This window comes from Primulina eburnea, chromosome 6, assembly GCF_022965805.1.
Source record: "Primulina eburnea isolate SZY01 chromosome 6, ASM2296580v1, whole genome shotgun sequence".
NCBI classification, from domain to species: domain Eukaryota; kingdom Viridiplantae; phylum Streptophyta; class Magnoliopsida; order Lamiales; family Gesneriaceae; genus Primulina; species Primulina eburnea.
In genome coordinates this window covers 36704933-36717611 of record NC_133106.1, presented here as the reverse complement: position 1 = coordinate 36717611, position 12679 = coordinate 36704933, and the positions used below count along the sequence as shown (strand labels likewise).

At 34.8% G+C, this 12679-nt stretch overlaps 2 protein-coding genes across 3 annotated transcripts; both read right to left on the bottom strand.

Annotated features, from left to right (window-relative positions):
* Positions 1-404: 404 nt before the first annotated feature.
* LOC140834918 (PHD finger protein ALFIN-LIKE 5-like) lies at positions 405-3370 on the bottom strand. The gene is made up of 5 exons (XM_073200114.1): positions 3086-3370; positions 2943-2975; positions 2039-2267; positions 1105-1240; positions 405-869 (listed from the first exon to the last, which is right to left on the bottom strand). Exons 1-5 carry the CDS (start codon positions 3174-3176, stop codon positions 606-608), a joined length of 753 nt encoding a protein of 250 aa, XP_073056215.1. The 5' UTR covers positions 3177-3370; the 3' UTR covers positions 405-605.
* A 1725-nt stretch (positions 3371-5095) lies between these two features.
* LOC140834915 (polyadenylate-binding protein-interacting protein 4-like) lies at positions 5096-12231 on the bottom strand. 2 transcript variants are annotated; one of them, XM_073200112.1, is made up of 16 exons: positions 12055-12229; positions 11403-11760; positions 10671-10862; positions 10459-10602; positions 10196-10329; positions 9753-9943; positions 9270-9447; positions 9002-9181; positions 8460-8569; positions 8211-8265; positions 8101-8134; positions 7307-7626; positions 6962-7108; positions 6559-6651; positions 6406-6468; positions 5096-5893 (listed from the first exon to the last, which is right to left on the bottom strand). In XM_073200112.1, the coding sequence occupies exons 3-16, from the start codon at positions 10804-10806 to the stop codon at positions 5864-5866; spliced, it is 1815 nt and encodes a 604-aa protein (XP_073056213.1). In that variant the 5' UTR covers positions 10807-10862; positions 11403-11760; positions 12055-12229; the 3' UTR covers positions 5096-5863. The 2 variants fall into 2 exon arrangements, with proteins under 2 accessions (XP_073056213.1, XP_073056212.1); XM_073200111.1 differs by lacking the exon at positions 11403-11760 and having other exon boundaries at positions 5097-5893; positions 12055-12231.
* Between the last annotated feature and the right edge of the window lie 448 nt (positions 12232-12679).

Below are 12679 nucleotides of genomic sequence, written 5' to 3'. Positions count from 1 at the left end.
GTTGATGAGATTAGTGATCAGCGTGTAACGTAGAAAAACAAATTGACTATTAATAAAGACTTACAATGGCATCATTTTCACTGTTACTTAAGATTGATATTTGCTATAAAGTTTTATATAAAATTCATTTATTATTTTCATAAATTAGGTAGATTCAATAATAAAACGATACAGGGTGAAACATGCTTGACATACCGCATTCCTGATATGCGATCGTGCTTTTGGATGTCATAAACTGAAATATACGTACCAAAATGAAGCAAATCGAAGGCAATACGGTAGTTCCTGTCGCGACTCGATTGTGTATGCCAAACCAACGATAAACATCTCCCAGCATACCATAAAAGGGGTTTTATGGCAAAAAATACTTGAGGCAAGGCAAAAAGATCAAGAGAAAACAAAGATCAAGAAAAAACAGAAAACTTAATGAGAGAAGCGTTGCTGTCCAACAAAATCAGAGGATGACTTAGCCACTGATCACAATAAAACGACACTACAACCAAGAATCGAGTCTCCTCCCGTCAAGTACTAATTCACAATTTGGCACAAAAATTAACAGATGAACAGGAAAGGATACAACAAACTAAGTAGGCTGAGAGAGTTCTTCACGAGGGTCGAGCTCTCTTGTTGCTGCAAGCGGGGCATTTGTACTGCTTTATGTGCTCGGCTCTAGCAGGGGTAATCTTGACACACTTTCCATGGAACCACCTCTCACATAGGTCGCAGCATATCCAGAATTCATCAGATGCGTAGTTCTCTCCACAAGCACCGCACAGGGCATCCCCGTGCTCATCTTCTTCCTCTTCAAACCCTTCTTCTTCATCTTTTGCCTGAGATATGGGAATTTTCTCTGGAGCTACAGTTGTTAGCTGCACAAAAATGGGGTTATATTACAACCAAGAAGGAGATTCTTAATTATATTCATGTCAGCTTTGTAAAACATATCATAGACTGATCTACATAGAAACAATCAAATCTCATAAAAGTGGCTCTTGATAATATTATAGATTGCGGTTAAATGAAGGAAATATACAGGCAAGAAGTACGATAGTGAATAAAATCTTTTGGTTATAGGTAAAAAAAATTCCACTCCCAATTTCTTACTGGTTTAGGTTTTGACTTGGATTTGTTGCTGCTATGATTTGAGACCGCTGATTTCTCTTTCTGTTGCTTCTTTGCAGCACCAGACACCACTTCAAATATGGTCGGAAGTTCATTGATCATGTTAAAAAGTCGCTTCCTGAACCAAGAAGCAGCAATAAGATTATCGCAATATTAACTTCACAACTCAAATAAGCAATAAAGCATCCCAAAGATGTAACATGGAATACGATAAATTAATTGAGACTGCGGAGTTGTTTTCTTCAATAAATGGGTCAAATAGCAACCAAGAAACAGTAATCTAACATCATAATTTGTTGATCCACAAACAGCCTCAGTTCCCAAGGACTGGAATCTACGTTGATTTTTTTATTGCACTATTTTTTTAACCATAAGGGATATGCATAAATTCATCCATGCGCATGCTCAAATCAATCAGCTTCTCCAGTGATCAAAGTCGTAGACAAACAAAAACCTTAATCGCACACGACTTTCAAGACAAGTGTAAACAAATAGAAATATAGGAGACGTCTGCTAGGGAAGTATTTGTTACACAATGTTGTATTAACTAGCTAGGTCATCTTACTTAGCTGTCAACTTAGTTAGAGATAGTTGATTAGATACCAACTTTACTCTTTAGTTAAAGTGAGCGGTTATACAAATATATATATTCTTGTACAGAAACATTTTGTTACAGTATTTCAATGGAATGAATTTTCCCCTTTCTCTCGAAGCACAGCATCTTTGATTAGTTAATGAATCTTTGTTTATTTGATTGGTGTACAGTTTAACAGTATTTATTTAGTTGAAAATTTGGCATCATTATTATTGATTTGCTGCCTTAAAAAAATATTCGACAGTTATTTTATGGCTATATGATAATGATGACTGCATAAATGAGACCTCGTAAAAGACAAAAATGGGATTGAAGATCCACCTGTCAGCTTTATCGAACCCAAATCTTGCTCCAAAATAGAAGGCAACAGAAAGCAACCAAGAGTCGCTGTGGACGGCAACAAGAGATAACCAATCTTTGTCCTGCATTCCATCTCTAGCAAAGTTGATGCCCAGAGCAGGCTCTGGGAGTTCAGGAGGTACTTCTTCAGCAGGTAAATTGACCTCCCACTGTTCACTAGGAAATCCATACAAGCACAAATTCTCCTTCTCTGTAAATAAAAATAATAACTGATTACAAACTGATTTGCGGAAAAGAAGACCCAACGAACAATTACAAATCATCGTTATATGATTCAAAAATCTAGGAACCAAACCAGAAGAAGATGATGTTAAGAAAATGAAAAACCTAACAATCAGCAGAATACGAAAATAACCTAACAAGAAACCGTAAACTTGAAAGTTCTCAAAATAGATACTGAGGATTGCGGAACCTAAAATATGTATTAACACTTGATGCATGTGCAGCCAAATTATAAATCATCAACGTAGGATTTGGGATGTGAAATTTAATAACTAAATCAAGCTATTAAATTTCACATCCCAAATCCTATCCTATTTCATAATATTCGAAGCCCAATTTGCTCTACTCGGAGCTATCTATATATTTTTCTTTTAACATTCCAAATATTAATGATTCACTGCAAACACGGCGAACTTTTCAGTGCAATGCAAAAGCTAACAAGGATCAATAAAGACTGAAATACACGTTGTTAGCCAGAATTCATCACTTACTTTTGCTCAACAAAAAACAAGAAACAAGAGATTTTTTTAAGAGGTAACTAGATAATACGTGAAATAAAAATACTCAAACTCAATAAAATAAATAAAAAAACAAATAATATAAAAACTGAAAAGGAAACCCATTTGGTGTTAAAACCGCTGACCAGGATCACACTGCTGGTAGAATTCTTCAACATCTGAAACACAAAAAAGACACAAAACAACCAAACTTAAAAAAATATATATATCATTGAAGCGGCATATACCTAGAAAAAAAATGTACATAAGAATACAGTTCAAAGACCACCTGTAGTAAGGGCTTTAATAAGGCCACCTCGACGGCCCTTAAAGTCTCGAAAAACTTCTTCGACAGTACGCGGATTGTATCCTGCGTCCATTTTTCCTTTTCTTTCTTCTTTGTTCAGCTGAAATTCTATAAAATTGGGTTAAAAAAAACTACAACATGAAAAAATTCACCAGCGGAAACAACATAGGGAAGGAAAATCGTGAGTTTGCAGCGAAGATGATAAAATAAATAATAGGAAGAGAATGGACAAGGACGAATTAAGTTTGAGAGCTGGGCGGATCTGGATATGACGAAGATGGAAGGGGTTTAAATCAATTCTATTTGGATTATTGGGCCCAGTCCATTTTATGTTTGGGCTTCGTGGAGACATTCGTACCAAAGTTTACAACTTATGTCAGGTGACTTGGTATTTCAAATCGTATTACAATTTGTTCAAAAAAATTCAGTTTATTATATGAATTATTATAAATTAAACACACCAAAAATTATATTAAAAAATATAATTAATAAACAAAATATTGGATTCATCTATTTTAAAAAAAAATCAACAATAAAATGTTTTAATCTTTTATCGTGTTTGATATATTCTTTTCCACAAAAGAGAAATGAATATAATATTTTTTCATCGATTTAATCTATTTTATTTAAATATAATGTTTGGTGCATTTAATTTGTAATAATTCATGTAAACAAAACTCGTTTGAACAAAGTATAACACAGTTTGGAACATTAAGTGTAGTAAATTATTTTCTCACACAGAGTCACTATGTTGCATACAAATTTTAGTTCATCTAAAAAAATTAATAAATATCAAATTTTTAGTAGAGTAATTAACTAGTGGTAAATTGTTGGCATAATTTTTGGGTTTGACTAACAAAAATATTGTAAAATCAATTTTAGAGAGTTTATAATTAGGGATTCATAATATTTTTAAATAATAAATATTATTTTAATAATTTATTTACTAATTATCGCGTGCCCAAAATAATTAGTTTAAGATATTTTTATCAAAGGGTGACGAAATAAGATAAAGGGAACTTCACAGGTTGTATATTCGCTACCGTATAGGTAGCATATTCAACAACATTTGTTGAAAGAAAAAACTTATTGATTTTGTTGATTTTAGATTTTTGCAATTGATTTTACATACATATGATGATTTGTTGCTTTTTTTTCTTTTTTTATTTTTTTTAAAATCTTTTATAAGGGTATTATGCAATTAGTCTTAATTTTTTTCTAATTTTTTAAACAATCTAACCTCATCTTTAATGTACATTAACGGATTCTAAAAATCTGATTATGCTGCTAAAATATTCATTAAATACAAGTAAAATAAAAAAAATTACATAATTAATTTTTAAATATGTTCCTTAACCTTTGTGAAAACACACGTAAATCTTATATATGGAGGACGTAGAACTAAAGTTGTAAATCTCAATTGGACATGAATAGGTTTCGGATCACAATTATTTTTCAAAGTCAAATGGAATCTAAATCCACTTTGTTATTATTATCAAAAGTAAGAGTAGGTCTCATGTGAGACCGTCTCACGGATATCAATCTGTGAGACGGATCAACCCTACCCATATTCACCACAAAAAGTAGTACTCTTAGCATAAAAAACAATACTATTTCATGGATTACCCAAATAAAAATCCGTCTCACAAAATTTGACCCGTGAGACCGTCTCACACAAGTTTTTGCCCAAAAGTAAATATAATCTGAAATCATCTTCCATATTTATATTCATAACAGAAGATTGTTATATATTTATAATAAAAAATAATATTTTTAACTTAAAAATAATATATTTTTATAAATCAAATCGAAAATTTATTTCACGAAATTGACACGTGAAACGATACAATAAAGTTTTTTTTATGACCAATTTTCATGTTTTCATGATCAAGTTGCATACACAGTGACACCAATCCTGTATTTCCACATTATGTTTTTGGCATTTAAAAAAAATACCGTAAATCAGATACGATAATAAATAATAATGAAGTCACGTTTTTCTGAATCAGTACCATTGTATTGTATTCACTAACCAATAGTCCAATAGGGATGCATCAAACCCAACTACGGAAATAATCCCGAAAAAGTACAACCCAAGAGAAGCTGTATGAAAGACGAAAAGTTCGAAAAGACTCAGAAAAAACTATTACCACCACGGTGATGCACCTAACTTCGACTTCAATTTAAAATCGACAATTTCAACAGCAGGATGAAAAAGTGCAGGGCAGACTAGGCTCATCAGCCAGAGCCGTCGAATATGGTCACTTTCCACGATATCAACCATATTCTGTTCAACACAAACACCATCTTCCCTTGAAAACCAAGATCTATCGAACTCCTCAGATTCCACACACACAAGCAGCACGAGTAACTCCAGCGTTGGAGTAAGGAGGTGAGACAAAAAATGATGTCCGGTAGCACTTAAATTACAAACCAAATCTAAACTGTTCTACCACCATAATTCCATTCCTCTGAGTACTCATCCTTGTTGGAACATATTGAAGAGACGTTTAAGAATGGAAAATGCATTGGCTTGTACAATTTTCCAGAAGAACCAAATCTCATATTGACAAACGATGTCTACACATCCACGAAATTTTTGTCAGCCGCTTGGCTCTTTCAAAAAAATGTTTCCAAGCAGTCTGTAATCAGAAATTGTTAATCCACCCCCTTATATTGTCATAAGTCGGCAAACACTGACATGGGCTAAAATTCCCTTCATCTGTAAGGAAAATCCCGGGGTGGCAACACCAACGTTGGCTAAAATTCCCTTCCTCTATAATGAAGATCCTGTTTTGCGTTTTGGGGTGGGGAGAAGATGAATCAAATGAACATGCTAGAAGGTCTCCTTGACAGAGGAGGTTCAAAACTCAAAAGTGATTGCCTTTGTATTTTATTTCCTATTCGATTTTCTAATTCGTCAATTTATTTCTTTAGAAATTGAAAAGAAAATCCAATGCTAGATGCAGAGGCGCATAATAGATCGTAGGAGTCTGGGCCGTGTCTCAGTCCCATACTAAATAAAAGAGTCAATAAGAACAATACGAACAGTTCCACATAAATGGTTTTCCAATCTCAGTTTCATTAACTGTTTTAATCTGAATGGCACAAGAGACAATCAACTTTTGTTTTCTTCCTCCACTATAAAGAGCCAATAATACCAAGTACAACAAAAACCATTAAAACACACCAATAAGCTCCAATAGCTGCTTTAGACCATTAGAACAGTAATGCTCTAAAGTAGAAGCACATACTGAAACATAGAATAACAGAACAGGAAACGAGAGAAACGATTATCTTACTGTTGGATATAATGGCCTGTACATTACGGGTCGGGGCTGTCCAATTATCATCTGCTGTCCATACTGCACACGAAGAATTTACTTTAACTTGCATGTAGATGGAAAAAAGTGAAAATATTCAAGAGCAGAGCCATCCGGAATGGGGGAAAAAACCTGGGGTCCACTTGGATGGTAATAGGGTTGTGGCATAGGTGCAGCCTGCGGATTAAAAATTACAGGTTGTGGCAGTGCAAAAGAAGGCCCAATCTGCAAAAGAAAATAATTAGCCACCCAAAAAGAAGAATAAGAAGCAAGTGTAGTTGCATCCTTGGTATTTCTTCTTTCTTATATTTTAAGAGTACATCAATAACAGGTTCTTAGTGGATGAACACTTGCAATATACTAAAAAGGGCTGACGTCATGTTAGATAAATAAATGTAGCATTCAAAATGCTACTAGTATTAATTAAGTGGGTCGTCTATGATAAAGCTTTCAGATGACTTAGTCATATAAGAGAAGCCCAAAGCTTGGTAATATAACTGGAACTAAAACCTATAAGCAACAGTTACATTCATACCCCAACACCTACAGGCATCCCAGGCATGTGTGGAACTGCAGTCATGTTAGCTGGATAATAGAAGGAACTATCAACAACTGGAGAAAGTGATCTTAGAGTTGTTTGAGATGGAATGAAACTCTTTGCATTTGGATTTAATTTAAATTCCTGTAAAACAATTTAAGAGCGAGAAAATTAGTATAAGGATATATTAGGTGCAGCAGAAATATGATACGAGATGGGAATTATTAAGCATACTCGTCCTTCTGTGCATGTCATCCATTATTGGAGCGGTTATAATTTATAATAAGTGGCTAAATTAGAACTGCCATATAAAAATAAACTTTATCAAGCCACCATTCCCACCTTAGCGTGTGGATTCAATGTTGACTTCTCTGAAGAGAATGAACAAACAGATGAACTTGGTGACAATCCTCGGCCAACAGAAGTTGAAGTGGCACCTCCGCCACGATCAGAAGTGGATGATGTGGAACTACTAGGCCTGGCAAGATAAGTTGTGGCCCCTTGTGTTTTGGAAGGTAGAGTACCTTCCAGCGGCACACTAAAAGAGATGGCCTTTTCCTGAACCTTAGTTGCTGCATGTGATGGATCATATGCAGTAGCATTTGGTGAAAATCCAACCTTGTCAGAGTTTTCTATCTTTGTTCTCAAAAGCAAATGTGAATCTGTGAACATGATACGGTTGATGTCAAATAAATGCAACATTAAACAAAATAGATAAGTTCTACAAAGTATGAACTGACAAATTACTCAAGTAAAAGAGCTGACAAGGCCCAATGAAATGAGAAAAATAGCAATCTATGAATGTACTTCGAAAATTCCACAAAACCATCAGCTCATAAAATAATCCCAGAGGACTCTATAGACATCTCGACATTTTGCAACATAACCAATAAGATAGCAAAAGATTATGGAGTTGTTTCATAGCTCTCAGAAATCAAATTAAAAAAGAAAAGACAACAGCCAAACATTCATTCTACAAAGAACTCAAAAAGGTCAAACAAAGTTGAGCAGCCCCACCCCTTCTAACCCCTTCCCTCACCAGCAAAATGTAAATAAAAAAAAAAAGAAGAAGCAAGCCATCCTGCATCATTATGGTACACTGTCAAATGCTATCAGCAAAGAAAATGCTCACTTACCCTTGACTTTTGATGCTTGACTTTGGTCGACTACCTGCAGGAAAAAAAAGTTTGTCATGCAGTAAAAATTTTAAGACAAGCAAACTTAACAGCAGTCAGAATGCACTCACCTTTAGCTTTTCTTTACTTTCCCCACCCCATCCAATATCTTGGTTATCATGAAGTCTACACAAAAAAATTTCCAATTAGATTCTCACATAATTTTTAAAAATGAGAGCTAATATTTGACTTCAAATACAAATAGCATCATCCCAGAATTCTTTTAGTTATTGACAGAGTAGTGTTTGTGATACTCTTTCCATCAGCATCGTAGTAACTGAAAGAAAGCAAACATTAGATATCAGACAATTTTAACCAACCTGCCGGCGTCAGTGGTGGAGGAATCTTTGGGAAGCTGTTCAGAATGATCATCAGAATTTGAAAGATAAGCATCCCTACTGCAAGATCTCAGAGAAGATTGGTCTTCTCCCTACACCAGGAAAAATAGAATGTAACAGAAATAAATAGATTTATCAACAAGGCCCAGAAATAAAACAAACAAGGTTAACAGACACTGGCATAGAGGAGAATACAAAAGACTGGGATATCGCCATGAAATTTTATTCAAGTCAAAATTTTAAAATAAATAGTTTCTGGATTTCCCTTCATTTTTCAGTGATGAATTGGTAACCAAAACTATGCTCCATCAACCATTTTAAGGCATAGGTACCGAAAGAAGAAAAAGGAAACTGAAACTAATATAATCAGTAAACCAGCTGAAGCAGGAAAACAATCCAGAACTTTTATTAAATAAAGTAAAATACTAGAATGAAAAAAAAAATATCATAGGAGAGACAAGAAATATCATTGATGATGATCTTGATAACACTTGAGCTCCATAACTGGTTTTCCCAGTACTCACATTCATGAGAGGGATTTCAGCGGCAGAATCAGAGACATGCCCAAAGGTTTCATCATTTTTCGAATCCAATAATACATCCTCAATCTCATCATATCCACAGTCGACAACTCCCCTATAGACTGATGAGAATCTGGTTTCTTCATCAATTTCAATATCTCCATCAGGTTGAACACCCCTTTCCTACAAAGACAACATTATGGTGTTGATATAAAGTAGCAGACAAGGTGTGAAGAAGTCCAAAGAAAAAACCAGCCATTTTTAGTCTAACCTCTGCCACATGAAGATCAAGTGTTTCCTCGCCCTCGATTTCTCTAGCTATTCGTATAGCTTCTCTTTCCCGTTCTCTCATCTGAGGACCTTTCTCAAGCTTTGTTGTGTAAATTTCCTCGTTGAAGGTGCTCTTTACTCCAAATAGACTTTCATTTGCTTCAAACTGATCCCAGCCCCTGATACTCAGTTAATAACACTCGGTCAAAACAACGATAAGCAATGTTATATGATAACTCCCATTGAAGCTTTGGCCTGACATAACTATCGATTCTTCTACAAAGTAAATGGCAATCATAAACTTATAATAGGTTTATTGATTCAATTAATATATGGTCATATCTTAAACAATCATTAAAGCATTCATATCAAACAATATTTACAGTCAGAGAGAGATATTTCAAGTACTTTAATAAACAATAATACATGTAAAGAAAGAACCATTATGTTCTTCCTTCAACATAGATAAAATAAGATTCCCAACCTATTCCAATGGTCCTCAAATGTGTTTTGAAGTTCAGGAAAACTGGGATCGCTGTCATCCGGGACCCATGGCTGCAATTCTCTTCCCATGTCAACATGCCGGGATTGTGATATGGAGGAATCTGTCAAAAGTTCTCGCTTCTTTTCATGTTGCATTTCTTTGGTTAAACCATCCCAGGTAACAGGAACACCCTGTTTCGGTTCATTAACAAAGTTAGTCTATCAGCTAAACTTTCAAACTACAAAATGGCCATTTAAGCATAAACTGTTAGCTTCATAATCTCAAACAACATCATAAGTAATATTGCTACAAAAACACCTCCTGGAAAATTGAAAATGTGAAAGTCTTTTCAATTAATTGCATGTGCACATGTCAACAGCTATTTTAATCTGGCATCACAAAATATTTTACAAGTGTATATGAGAAACATGGCATAGCAAAACCTTTGCTGTTAGTTGCACAAAATCCTTGGCATGTATGATCAAAGTCCTAGAAGGGGGCCTGCTTGGAGAATCTGAAATATTTTTCTGCCCGGAAGAACCATCATTGACTAAGTGAGCCATTTTGAGAACAATTCCTGCACAACAAACATAGCCACTCTTCAAAGAAACACTAAATTCTATTTGCAAAAGCACGGTCTTGAGTAAAGCGTTAGCACCCAAAGGTAATATAGTTGTAAACTTCGTGAATTTACTTTTTTATATACCTAGATCCTCGGCATTTGTTGCATGAAATATTCCCGAAAATACAGATCCATCCTGCACCTGGACTTCCACTTGATGTCCAATGAGGCATGTCGTCAAATATACTAGTCGATCACGTGACGGCATTTCAAGCCCACCTCCTTTACCTGACATTACTAGCATTAGGAAAAAGTAATATCGCATTCACAAAAACCGACAATCCATAGACGCTTACCTAAATCTATCCTGCCAGAATTAGTTGTTCCAGAATTGAATTTACTATCGAACCTTGTGGCAGTGCCCTTGTCAGTTCTACGACGGCTGTATCCATTAGAGGAAGACCCAGTCTGCATAACTTGTTGCATATTCATCTTTCACAGATAAACTCAGGTATATCCAGAAAATAAGCCCAGGTTCAGATAACAAACTGCAAAAGGCGACAAATAAATAAAATGTTTTTTTGCACAAGGTATCAACACAGCTTAATAACAAAGATAGTGCAACAAATTAAAGGGATGATCTAATCCAAAGATCTGTAGAAGTCTATGTTACAATTTATCAAATTAACTCTTAGCAACCAAACCTGAACCCATGGTTAGTTGCAGACAAATTGCAAATATTTGAAAATTCCTTCCTATACATGTGACTTCTGGAGTTTTTATTACACTGTATAAATCAAATCATACTAATTTGGAAACATCAAATTCCTATGAATTTTAGGAAGCTTCAACCTTTAATAGGACAACCAAAAAAGGGGGAAACCGCCATGAGAAGAAGCCACCAGCATGCATAATCAAAAAGGTTTAATCACCGATAAGTACAATAAACACCCACATCATATCAATTTACTCCTGAAATTGTTATAACCCTTGGTAGAACTCATCCTCAAAACCTAGCTACTGAGTGGAAGGTGCCCAAGAGGTTATAAACGACAAGGCGAGATTTTTAAAAGTTCTATGGGACGAACCATAACAAGTCACAATTCATCCCCTTTCAGAACGTCCCCTTTCAGAACCGACGTTCACTGCAGTGGTGACTTCGCGGACCTCTCCGGTGACTCCACGGACCCCACAGGTATGCGAGTAATATCACTCCCCTACCCACCAGAATTAGGGTCATCCCCAGGAAACTAACGCTCTAATATCAATGTTACAATGTAGAATTCGGCCTCATAAGCTAGCTATCAGGGGAGGGTGACCAAGAGGTTATGATCCCACAAGACACAGGTTACAGAAATTCAATGGTTCAACAACAGAGTAAAAACTCACAACCACCAAATCTATTTTTTTAGAGAGAAAAAACAGAATAATACAGTCTCTCAGCACCTGTAGTATCCAGCAACGAGTAAGCAAAGCAAACAAACAATGACATACACAACACAAACAACTCAATTTCACGATAGATTTCCATTTTATAAGGGAGTAAAATTGCGACAAAACCCTACAGTTTTTCTTCATTCACAGACGTCACCGGTTTCGCTTAAAAAAACATAACTATAAATGAATTGAAACTATCCTTAACTAAAACCTCGAAAAACCCTCTCCCTCAATCGAAAACCCTATGATCCAACACAAAAATCAAGCGCACAACACAGCATGGAGGTTGAAACAGCTGCTTACGACGAGTGTGGAGAGAGGAAACCGCCCGATCTGCAGCAAATAAAGATATAGAAATCGGAATTGAGCGTGATGAATCGGAATCTGCAATAATTTTGAGGAGATTTGTAAGGCTCGGATACCCCAACGTAAACGATGCGATACACGGAGTGATTGATGTATTTAGGAATCGGGTTTGAAATCTTTGTTTTAAATTACAATACTCTTTTTTTTCTTTTCTTTTCTTTTTTTTTTATAAAAACTTTTTAAGTAACAATCCTACTGCTGTTGTTACTTGTAAACTACGAATCATAATTGAAAGATGGAGAATTTGTAAAACTAGTAAACTTCATTTTAAAAAATATTTATTCACATCGATCTGTAACAATATATTTTAGTACAATTAACAAATACATTTTAAGGTTACAAAATTTTAAAATAATAAATTTTATTTAAAATTTCAAATTAAATCAAAACAATAAATAATTTCAAAGCATATATTAATTTCATGTAGTTTTTACCATATCAAAAAATATATATTTTACAAGCAGCACATGCTCTATATTACTAGTTAATATAATAAAGGTTTACACTAATTAATTGGCTGACTCGTTTTATGAATAAAGATTCATGAGACCTTCTCATATGA